Genomic DNA, 12,039 nt, shown 5'->3' with positions numbered 1-12,039 from the left:
CACAAGCCCAGGCTCTTCACCTATTTCCTTTAGAAAAACTGTGAATGAGAGCAATTAGGTGGCAGGGTAGATAAAGCACCAGACTTGGAATAGAGAGGTCCTAGGTTCAAATCTAACCTCAGACATTCTTAGCTCTATAATTCTGGGCAAGTCACAACCGCAATTACCTAGCCCTTGCCCTTTGGTCTTAGAGTTGTTATTAAGGTAAAAGGTAAGGGTTTAAGAAAAGAAAAGATAAGTGGTAAATATATATCAACAGAATTAAGATCAAAAGGGATTCTTTTACACTTTAGACAGGATCATAGGAATATAGATCCCTGAAATCCTAACAGCCATGGATCATAGTAGTTGTGAGACCAGAGTATTCATTCCAGAACCCAGGGAGAGCCAACAGAGCTCAGATACCCAGAGGGAAGGAGGAGGACCAAGAATAGGGTTGAGGTGAGCTACTGGCATGACTGGCATGTTCTCATGTAGGCAGTACTTTTACAGAGTGATTTCTCATCTTGACACAGGTTTATATGAGTCAATTCAACTAATATTTATTACATTCTACGTTTGGCAACATAAAGGCAAAAACAAAAGAGCCCCTTGCCCTCAGGGAGCTTCCATTTTTCTTAGGGCTGAAAGAGGTCTTTAGTCCATTTTCTTCCCAGTGAAGGACTACCATATATTACATCTCCATTATAATTAATTGATGGTTTCACTACTTCTGATGGCAAAGTGCCTCTCTTTGAACATTTCCAGGTCATAGGAAAAACCTATTCTAGTTTTTCTCTGGACAGATGGTATCATCTTTTAAGTCTATAGAAGCCCTCAGTGCACTCAAGGGTATGAAAACATGCTAAGAGAATACCACCTTTTGTATCATTTCCCAAACAATTTTCCACTACACTAGAAATAGGTTTCATATGACAGGAATAGGTTCCAGTAAAAAATTTAATGCTAGTGCTATTTTCCCTTAAAATATTAAATATATTATGTATATATCAAACTGTTTACTGCATACTGCAAAATGTTTTTTCAGTATGAAAATATTTACTCCTGTTTTCTGTAAAATTACCTTATCTTGCTCTATCCTTAGCACATTCCATACCCCATTATTTATACATTCTATCATATATTTCAAGCCCCAAAATGTTTTTGTAGCTAAGATAATTTGAAAATCTGATGTCCCAGAGGGTCGTTTTTTTCTACCATTATCAGAAAGGGAAGGACTTTAAGACTTTTAAGCTATAAGAGCCTGGGAGGAAGGATACTTGATGGTAACTTTGGAAATGACAACTGGTCACATAGATAATGATCACTACTGAGATGATTATCAACACTGGCTTTTGCGATACCGTCATTACAGAATAGTGCTTGGAGCCTTGTGAAACTTTATAAATCCTGTTTACAATAGGATTGTAACCCTTCATGCAGACTAATTCTGGGAGCTATTGCTATTTCTTTGAAACAACCAATGGGACTCTGACATATTGACCGCTGACACAACAATTGAGTTTAGTGGTTCTGTGAGACTTCTCACAGCCTATAAACAATATTGCTGATGCAAATTGGAAATGGAGAAGATGCCTTGGCTATGATGCTGGATTGTATTTTCTCTAGTCCATGATTTAATTATGTTTTCTCTCCTTAATGAGTTTATTCCTTCCCTTTGGGAGAATTTTCTTGACATTCTCCGTTAACTTCCTTATCTCATTTCTTGTACCTATGATCCACATTAAAAAAGAAAACTGCAATGCAAATCTCTCCTCTTTCTAAGTTCTAAGTTCTATAGCTGGTAACTCTTATCAGTACTCTTATCCATTATTTACTCTTAACAGTACTCTTGTCCATTATTTCATCATGTAGAGGTTGATGGATGCCCCCCAAAAATAATAATATTGAAAATTTTAATTAAAAAACATATCTTAGAATAACAGAGATAGGGCTATATGGTCTCCAGAGTAGTGGTGTCAAAAAATAGCTAGACTTAGATCCTGTTCCCCTGGCCCCAATTTCTGAGACCAGACCTTTCCCCTCAAAGGGCTTAGAATCATGTTAAATAGTAAAAAATAATAGTAATACAAAATGGTGCATTGACAGGATATGATTAATGATCCAATGAGCAGTGCTGACAAGAGGCACTTTGAGCCATGATCTGAGAGTGATTAGTTTACTGTGGACTAGTGGTCATCTGTATTCTTGTACCAAGATAATTCAGGTGCAGAAATCATTCATCAGAGTGGCCGTGAGGTGGAACATTTTCCTCAGTTTCCTCATCTGCTAAATGAGGATAAATGAAGCCCCATTTTCTAGGATTGCTATGTGGAACAATTGCCTGACACCTAGAAGGCAGTGTCATTCCCAGTTATCATCATCACCATTATTATTATTTTAATCCTATCCTAGCCCAAGTCAGGAATGACCTTTTCAGTATGTTCCCTGTGAAATGGCAACATGTACCCTACTTGGTGTCTACTCCAGTTGTAATTCAGTCCAGCACTAATGACTTCAAATAGATTCCCTTTTGATAACAAAGTATTAAAACAGGCAGAATCATAGTAGCCTGGGGTTCTCTAAATGTTGATTTGGCCTGTATAGTAGGTAGGTACCATTGTCTTTCTGCCTTGGGAATTCTTATATTTATTTATTCATTTGGAATCTGAAAGCAAATAACCAGATGCCAATAAGTAAATTTTTGAGAACGAGATTACTAAACCAGGCTCATCTGCTACAGGATCTTTGAAATCTTCTGGCAGTGTTGGATGAAGAGTTGGTATGGAGTAAACAGGCAAACAAAAGAGGAAAATATAGTAATTTTGTGCTTCTTTTCGCAGCAAAATCTCATGAATTTATGAGAACCATGCCTTTCCCCACACCCCTATCACAGAGTATATACTCAGTAGACACCTGAAACATATAGGACAATGGAAAGAAGCCCTGGGTCCAAAATCCACCTCTGATGCTATCTGTGTGGCCCCCAAACAAGCCTTCCTGAGCCTCATTTTCCTCAGCTATTAGACCAGTGGTTCCCAAACTTTTTTGGCCTACCGCCCCCTTTTCAGAAAAAATATTACTTAGCACTCCCTGTCACATACTATCACCGCCTCCTTACAGTTATTCACTGCCCCCAAATGCACCTGTGGCCATCACTGCCTCCCTGGATCGCAGCACCCACCAGGGGGCGGTGATGCCCACTTTGGGAATCACTGTGTTAGACAGATTGAACTTGTTGGTTTCTGAGGTTTCCTTCATCTCTAGGTCTGGGATCCTTTTTGCTAATTTGCTGAAGTATCACCATGGCAAGGTCATGTTTAAACTCCTGTCAAGGAAAACCCCAAGACAGCTTTCAGTTGTGTTTCAATGTGAATGACCCATTTTATTTTGTCATAGATTTGAAAGTCTGTCTATAAAAGGCCATCATTCTCCAGTGCATAAAAGGAAAGGGAGTAAGCACTTATGTAGGGCCATAACAACACGACAACCCTAGGAGTAGGGGCCGTTATTATCTCCATTTTACTCTGGACCTGGAGTCAAAAAGACTAATCTTCCTGAGCTTACATATGGCCTCAGACACCTACTAGCTGTGTGACCCTGGACAAATCACTTGATCCTATTTGCCTTGGAAACAGCAAACCACTCCAGTATCTTTAACAAGAAAACCCCAAATGGGTCACAGAGAGTGAGACATGATTGAAAATGACTGAACAATTGAAGAAACTGAAGCAAACAGAGTTTAAGTGATTTGTCTAGGGTGAGGACAGATTTGAACTATGGTCTTCCTGACTTCAAGCCCAGCACCCTATCCATTGTGCCACCAGCTGATGTGAAAGCACCGGGGCTCTTTCAAAGGGTCCAAATGAGCTGTTCCATGTTTTCATCTATCCAACAGTCATTATCAGACTCCTCTTCAAGCTAACATCCTACCCTAGCCTACTCAGGCAAATGTTTTGAAAAGCTACATCACTGATTTGGGACTCAAATGTGCTTAGTAGTGGAAGTTCTCACATCCAGAATGCTGTTAGCATCATCTCTCCCCTGAATAATGGGAAAATTTTCTCCAGCTCCTGACAGCTCTGTAACAGCGGAGGGAAAAGCACTTTGTTTCTTTTGACAGCCCCAAACCTACCCTGTCTAGTGAATATGCCTTTATGTAATAAACCCCAATCTATTTTTTTCAGGTTTCTTATTTTTCTTTAATCAACGAGAATATGAGGAAAACAGAAGGGCATGGGGGGTTTTATTTTGAATTAAATTTTGTTTATTAAATTTGTTTATTAAATTAAATTTTGTTTATTAACAAAAAGCCTTTTCCCTTTCCCATATTCTTTCTATCTTATCTCTTTCTTTTTTTTAATTATACATTTATTACCATTACCATTATTATTATCTCAACTCCAAAATGGGCACAGGGATTAAAAATAAAAATTCTTAGTAAAGCATTACTAGTAAATTTCATAAAAAATATACAGATTTGTTAAAAATTTATCAAGCCTTCAAATGATTTAGCTATAGGTAGTTATAATACATTTAAAACTATATTAAATGATATAATAAAGTACAATGAGGAAAAGATTCAAATATAATTTCCAGCAAAAAAAAACTCATACATTTTCATAATCAACAAATTTGAAACAAACATTGAAAAGGAAAGAAAGAATGAAAGGGGGCAGGTAGGTGGCACAGTGGATAGGCCTGAAATCAGGAGAACCTGTCTTCAAATGTGGCCTTAGACACTTTCTTACTATACAATCTTGGGTAAATCACTTAACCCCAATTGCCTAGCTTTTGCCACTCTTTAGCCTTAGAATCAATACGTGGTATTGCTTCTAAGACCGAAGATAAGGTTTGATTTGTTGTTTTTTTTTTTTAATGAGTGAATGAAAGAAAGAAGAAAGGAAAAGCCCTTTTAATGAATTTGCATAGGCAAGCAAAACTAATTCTTACATTGGTCAAATCCAAAAATATGGCTCATTCTGCTCTAAGTCCTCCTTCCCTCCCACCAAAGATATTGGAGAATGAGTAAAAGGACCCATATATATAAAAATACTAGTAGCAGCTCTTTTTGTTGTAGCAGAGAACTGGAAACTAGAGACACTCATCAGGTTGGGAAAAGCTAAATGAATTCTGTCATGTGAGTATAATGGAATACTGTTGTGGCCTAAAAAGTTATTAAAAGGATGGTTTTGTTGAAACATGGGAAGATGTATATGAGTTGAAACAGAAGAGATGTAGAAGATTGGGTGAGCCTTGAATTTCATACTAAATTTGAACCAGAAAATAAATGGTATACAGAAAGCAAAGACTTGGTACAGAGTATAAATTCAAGAGAATTTTGTTTTCTCCATGTCACCAAATGGTAGGATGCCACGACATACCTCCCTCAACTCAGAGTGACTAAGAAATTGCCTGTGGAAACAGTGGAAGGTATTTTATTTCTAAGAGATCTTAATTATGCCTTAATTCTTGCCTTTCTTCCTCCTCCTTAACAATGGATTGCCATTGAGAAGCAGTGTGGTATGGTGAAGGATTCTGAACCTGGATTTGGAGTCAGACAACCTGAATTCAAGTCTTGGCCATGCTGCTTCTCAGTATGACTTTGGACGAGTTAGTTAACATCCATGGGCCTCCGTTTCCCCCTCTGTAAAATGAAGTATTTAGTATAGATAGCCTTTAAGGTTTCTTGCAACTCCATACTGAAGGCCTTTTGATCTTCTTTAGATCCATAAGATTTGAGACTCTTGGTATTTCCCTTGCACACCCCAAGTCCTTGAGTTCTTGATGTTTAAAAATTCCCTATCTTTGGTTACCTGTTTCTAAAAGGCTTCTTGCTCTGGAAGGTTTTTAATTCCACTCGTGAGTCTGCATTTTTTAAACATAGCAGGTGCCATGTCTGCTACATCTATAATTAGTGCAAAAAAAACTAGGAGTATAGTTTTGTAAACAGGCAATATCAATTTTTAATACTCCTGTTAGGAGAGCCAGACTGCTGATGACTAATACTTCCCTTACTTGAGGGCTGCCTCCTATCATTTTAAAATACTCTAGCTAGAAAGTGTTGCAGGACAGGTTTTGTTGAGTGGTATATACTAATCCCTGTAATGACAAGCTCCATTGTCATGGGATCCTATGATATAAAATATTCTAGTTAGTCTGGTGCATCAAATTCTGTATTAGTGAGAATATTCACCTGTAAGGACAGTCTGTTTGCACTCTTTGTGCAGTCCAGCCTCCTGGGTATCTGTCAGGTCACTCCTGGTGTCAAATTCATTCCATATCCTATAGTGGTATATATCATTGAGCAGGAATATTTATGCCATACTTTCCCACATCTCTTACACGATTAGCAGCGCTTGTCAGGGCCTGGGACGATGGCTGCTTTTGTACAACGTAATGAGGATGGTGACCCATCTATTGGCAATTCTCGTCTGTCTCCACCAGGAAGAAATCGGCCTCAGGCAGCAAACATTCTTTTTTAAGTTTCCAAGTCATTTGTGGGTATGAGCGTGTCTAGGAGCAAGCTGTGCACAAATAGTGTGTTTCCAATGGGTTTAATTTAATGGATGAGCAGAAAACATGGCAATTAGGCTTAACCATTGAAAAGCTAACGGGAAAATAGGCAGCTGCACCCTGAAGTAACATCTAATAAAAAAAAAAAAAAGAAAGAAAGAAAGAAAGAAAGGTATATAGGAGGTAGCATGGCCCGAGGAAGCTTCAGCCCACACAGCCGCCCACTTGGGTCTCCCGAATCCGCCGTTCTGGTGGTCACAGGAGTGTTTTCCAGTGCGGGGCGATGACCGTCATCCTCCTTATTGCCATTGTAGTCATTACTGCTGTTAGCCATATCAATGGTGAAAATGATAGGATAACAGAAAGATGGCTCCAGCTAGAAACCAATGAACAGCCTACATACCAAGGGAAATGGTGGTTTAGGTTCCTTTTCCTCTTTTAAAACTAATTATAGGAAAGCGATTTTTGATTACCACATACTTCTATTTTTCCAAGAGTTGAATTTTCCACATTTAGGGTTTATGGGATAGAAATAGCTCGTTCCTTGTTTAAAATGTACCTCCAGAGGTTGCTGTTCACAGGAGCCCTCTCCAAAAACCCGACCCTTTGGCCAAGATTAGCATTTGAATTTGCAGGGGGGTTCCATTTGCGTAAACATGGGGCCCGTTGTCATTTTGATGGGCCACCAGAGCGACCTGGGTGCTTCTCAGTTCCGCCTGCGACAAGATGAAGTACAGAAGTGGCGAGCGGGAGACAGCATTAATTACTGGAGCCAGCCTCGTTGCTGACCTGATACAAGATTAACTGCTACTTTGAAGCCTTTATTCTCCAGACACTAGAGCTGTCTGGTTATCTCACTTCACTTGAAGGGCTCGGGACAATAGCAGCGCTGATGGTAATGCTGGCAATTTCCCTATTTGTTTTGCAGGTCACTGCTCGGGGGTTTGGGCCATTGTTACAGTTTGCCTACACCGCGGAGCTGTTACTCAGCCGAGAGAACATCCAGGAGGTCATCCGCTGTGCCGAGTTCCTGCGCATGCACAACCTGGAGGATTCCTGCTTCAGTTTCCTGCAGACCCAGCTCCTGAACAACGAGGATGGCCTGTTCCTGTGCAAAAAGGACACCTCTTGCCAGCGTGTACACGCCGACGACGGGGAGAACTCGGAGGGCGAGGAGGAGGAGGAAACCATGGAGTCGGAGACCTCCAAGATCTCGTGCCCCAAGGAGCGGCTGCATCCCGAGCCCCGAGGCTTCGAGTGTGCAGCGCCCGTAGCGGAGAAGGAAGAAGGCGTGCTGCTGCCTGACTCGGGGGTGCCGAGAGACGACGGCAGGGGCAGCCTGGACAAGGAGGCGCTGACACGGTACCCCAGATATAAGAAATACCAACTCGCTTGTACCAAGAACGTTGTCTACAACACATCGCACATCAGTACCTCAGGTTTCGCAAGCGCACTCAGCGAAGAGAACCCCGGAAATGGCCTCCAGGCAGGGCTGCCCGTGGGGCAGATTAAAAGTGAGCCTCAGAGTGAAGAGAACGATGAGGAGAGCATCACACTCTGCCTGTCTGGAGAGGAGCCCGACGCCAGGGACAAAGAGGGGGACATGGACATGGATAGGAAACAGCCCAGCCCCAGCCCCACCCCTGTGGCCACCACCTCTGCTGCTGCTGCTGCTGTTGCTGCTGCTGCCGCCGCTGCCGCGGCCGCAGCCACCGCTGCTGCCCCCTCGGCTACCTGCGTGGACAGATCTAAAAGCGGGGCCTCCCCGTCCTGTTTAGGGTCTCTCTTCAACAGAACAAAAAGTGCAGAGTTGCCCAGTACTTCCCAACAGCACTTTGCCAGGAGTCCGGCTTGCCCTTTGGACAAGGGGACAACTCAGGGTGACCATAAAACTGACTACGGCCCTTTCACAGGGAATTACGGACAGCCCCACGCCAGTCAGAAGGATGCTTCCGGTGTCCCAGTGGGGTCTCCTCTCAAGGGGCCCGCTTTTGAAACTCTCTGTAAGCAAGAAGGCGAGCTGGACAGGCGGAGTGTGATCTTCTCTTCCAGCGCTTGTGACCAAGGGAACACTTCGGTGCATTCATACTCTGGCGTGAGTAGTTTGGACAAAGACCTCGCTGAGCCCGTGCCAAAGGGTCTTTGGGCAGGAGCTAGCCAGTCCCTCCCTAGCTCACAGACCTATTCCCACAGTGGACTAATAGCTGATCACTTGCCAGGAAGGATGCGGCCTAATACCAGCTGCCCGGTGCCAATTAAAGTTTGCCCTCGCTCTCCCCCCTTGGAGACCAGGACCAGGACCTCGAGCTCCTGCTCCTCCTACTCCTACGCAGAAGATGGGAGTGGTGGTTCTCCCTGTAGCCTCCCTCTCTGTGAATTCTCTTCCTCTCCCTGTTCCCAGGGAGCCCGATTCCTTGCCACTGATCATCAGGAGCCAAGCCTGATGGGAGATGGAATGTACAACCAAGTCCGACCCCAAATTAAATGTGAGCAGTCCTATGGAACCAACTCAAGCGATGAGTCTGGATCGTTCTCTGAAGCAGACAGTGAGTCATGTCCTGTGCAAGACAGGGGCCACGAGGTAGGGAGTTCAGATAAGTACAAGTGTGTAACCATTTAACCAGCCCATTGCTGGGATGCCATCTAGCTCCCTGGGGCCCACCTTTCTCTCCCTCTTGCCAGTTTTTTTCCTATTTACCAGGTGTTCAAAGTTCTATCATGGTTGGGATACATCTCCCTCCCGGTCTGGAGAGGCTCCGTGGTTTGAGATTATACCTGCTTTGTTTAAATTTTAATATCCAACAAACAGCATGGTACAGCGTAAGAGGACCTGTATTCAGTCCCGGGTCTGCTCATTACAGTGTGTGCAATCTTGAGCAAATCCCTTTTTCTCTCAGGGCCTTCATCTTTAAAATGAAGGGGTTGACCTGGATGGACTGGCTCTGAAACTAGGATCCCAAGGCAGGGATGCAGGATGACCGTTAGGGTTCCCAGAGGCTACGCTAGCAGAGCATACACTGAACCGTCCCACCAAGCTAAAAAGATCTCAGAAATGGGACCAGCAACAGACCATATGTCTGACCTACAAAAACCAACCTAGCTGCATCCAGGGACTTCTTCCCCAGAAGATTAGTCACCAATGGATGCATTTCATAGTCATAGTCCTATTTCCTAAGCTTGGAAAGGGGATTGTGACTTGGCCTACTATCAGACACTTGAAAGCCTTAAAGTCACAGATATCTAACAAGTACAATGAAACAGCCCTAGAGTAAAAGCAAATCTATCTAAATTTCACTGAATCACTATTAAGCTTTTTTCCAGTCCTTAACACAAGTCCTGGCGTGTAATAAGCACTTAAATGTTTATTGATTGTTTTTTTCCTAATGTCACCTTTCTTCCTGCTTCCTTTTTCAACACTAGGAGGCTTGAGCCATAGTGGACCAATGCAGGGAATTAGCTTTCTTGCCTTTTAGGAAAAGCACTAGCCTTACCTACCCTAAGGAAGAAGGAGAGAGAGTCCCAGATAATCCAACCACAAGGCCCAGACTCTTTAAGCAGCTGGTTTCTACTTTTAGTGTCTTCGTATGCCCTGTCCTCCACCCTCAGCCTAAAGAAAACTCAGTGGGTGGAGAGCCAGGCCTGGAATCAGGAGGACCTGGGGTCAGATCTGGCCTCTTAGACACTTATTACAACTGTGACTCTGGGCAAGTCATTTAACCCCAGTTGCCTAGCCCTTACTGCTCTTTTGTTGTAGAACTGATACTGAGACAAAAGATAAGGGTTTAAAAAGAAAGGAAGCGAAAACTATGTATCCTCATCCTGATTTATTTTAAATCATTTAAGTTTGTTTTTTTATAAAGCTTGATTAAAACTAGAGGACTTTTTTTTCTTTGAGGTTGGTAGGGAGACCCACACCTAAGATTTCATGAGTTTAGAAAATTACCTACAGTAATAACATTCCTTCTACTAATATAGGTCAGCACCTCTTCTGCAGCTTATAATCTTAGACATTTGGAAAGTTAAGCAATTCGGCCAGAGTCACACAACTAGTGTGTAGAAATTTTCTTGAATCTGTGGTTGGCTCTCTAGCCGCCATGTCATGGCCACCTCTTAATATCCAAAAAGCAGTGTGTTTCAGTGGAAAGTATGATGGAATTGGAGTAAAAGGTCCTCAGTCTGACCCTCTGTCTTTCTGATTTCCAGTCCAGTTCTCTAATCCACACCTGCCTCTTAATATCTCCACTATGGATAAATGGCATTTATCACCATTAAACAGTAGCGGTTTCCCCGTCTTCATGCTGTCCTGATAAACAGAAGACCCTCGATCTGGGCTGTGTTCCTGGGTCTCCTTTGTGCTGGCCCTGCTTTGATCCCATTTCCCAAGGTTACTCCGGAAGCACACACACAGTCAGTCAAACATAACGCTGTGGGGGATAGATATCCCTTAATATGCCCTCCATAAATTATAGGCAATGAGGTTTAACAGGGAGTGGAATTGAGCTCTTGATTTTCATCCAACACTGAAATTGAAATGCTTCTACTGGAAGAGATTCCATTTCTCCTTTCTCCAAGGGATTAGGTGATGGAGGCTGGGTGGAGGGTTGGGGTCAAGACCAGATACCTCACAGAGGGAAGAGGACGGAGGAAGCAGAAGAATAAGAAACCCCAGGGGGTTTTCCCCACTCACAAATCAGCCTGACAGGGTCGTAGAAAAATGCATAGAGTGAGACATTGTGATTTGGAAGTTGGCCTTGTTTGTGTCTATGCTGATTGGTATGAAAGTAAATAGAGTGAGGCCACCTTCTAGCTGGGCCTCCTCACCTGCCTTAAAATCATCGAATGGGTCTTGTCCTCCTCTGTCACCTGGAAAAATGGAGAAACAAATGGGATTTTTACTTTTGTGCTGGGAAGCAGGGGAGGATTGGGAGGGGGGTGGGGCGCACAAGTGTTGAATTTAGCCTCAGAGGACCCAAGTTTGAATTCCAGCGCTGCCATCTACTGATTTTGTTACCTTGGACCTCTCTTGGTCTCAGTGTCCTCTGAAAAATGAGGGTGAAAGACTAAAGTTCTAATTGTATGGTCCTGTGATCCCTTAGAGTTCACAAATTATCTCTGGATCTTGAAGGAATAGGAAGATTAATTTAACTTGAGAGCAAAAATCACATGAAGTTGGGATGGGGGCAGGGTATCTTCATAAAGCCTTGTGAGCTTTAGTTACTCAGCCTATATGAAGTCTACAAGAAAAATGTAGAGTTTTTAGCTTGAATCTGGCCTTTTGAAAATGGATCTCCTGTAGTCCCCTGCTTTTTTAGAAAGGCATCTTTGCCAAGAGTCATCCGCCACCTACATTGCTCTCTAGTTGTTTTCTGCCCCTTTGAGTCTATAAAACAAAAGCAAGGAAAGTAGAAAATTACTTTTTTTTTTTTTTTTTTTTTTTACCCTTGTACTTTGGTGTATTGTCTCATAGGTGGAAGATTGGTAAGGGTGGGCAATGGGGGTCAAGTGACTTGCCCAGGGTCACACAGCTGGGAAGTGGCTGAGGCC

General features: G+C 42.7%; 1 protein-coding gene across 2 annotated transcripts in view; it reads left to right on the top strand.

Moving 5' to 3' along the window:
- BACH2 (BTB domain and CNC homolog 2) overlaps nt 1–12,039 on the top strand; it is a 317,447-nt gene that overhangs the window by 289,560 nt on the left and 15,848 nt on the right. For both annotated transcript variants that reach the window (XM_044676454.1, XM_044676456.1), the window contains one exon: nt 7,424–9,076. In XM_044676454.1, the coding sequence (XP_044532389.1) occupies nt 7,424–9,076 (1,653 nt within the window). The remainder of the gene's footprint in view (nt 1–7,423; nt 9,077–12,039) is intronic.

The sequence above is a fragment of the Gracilinanus agilis genome, chromosome 4 (genome assembly GCF_016433145.1).
Source record: "Gracilinanus agilis isolate LMUSP501 chromosome 4, AgileGrace, whole genome shotgun sequence".
NCBI lineage: Eukaryota > Metazoa > Chordata > Mammalia > Didelphimorphia > Didelphidae > Gracilinanus > Gracilinanus agilis.
This window is presented reverse-complemented; position numbering and strand designations above follow the sequence as displayed.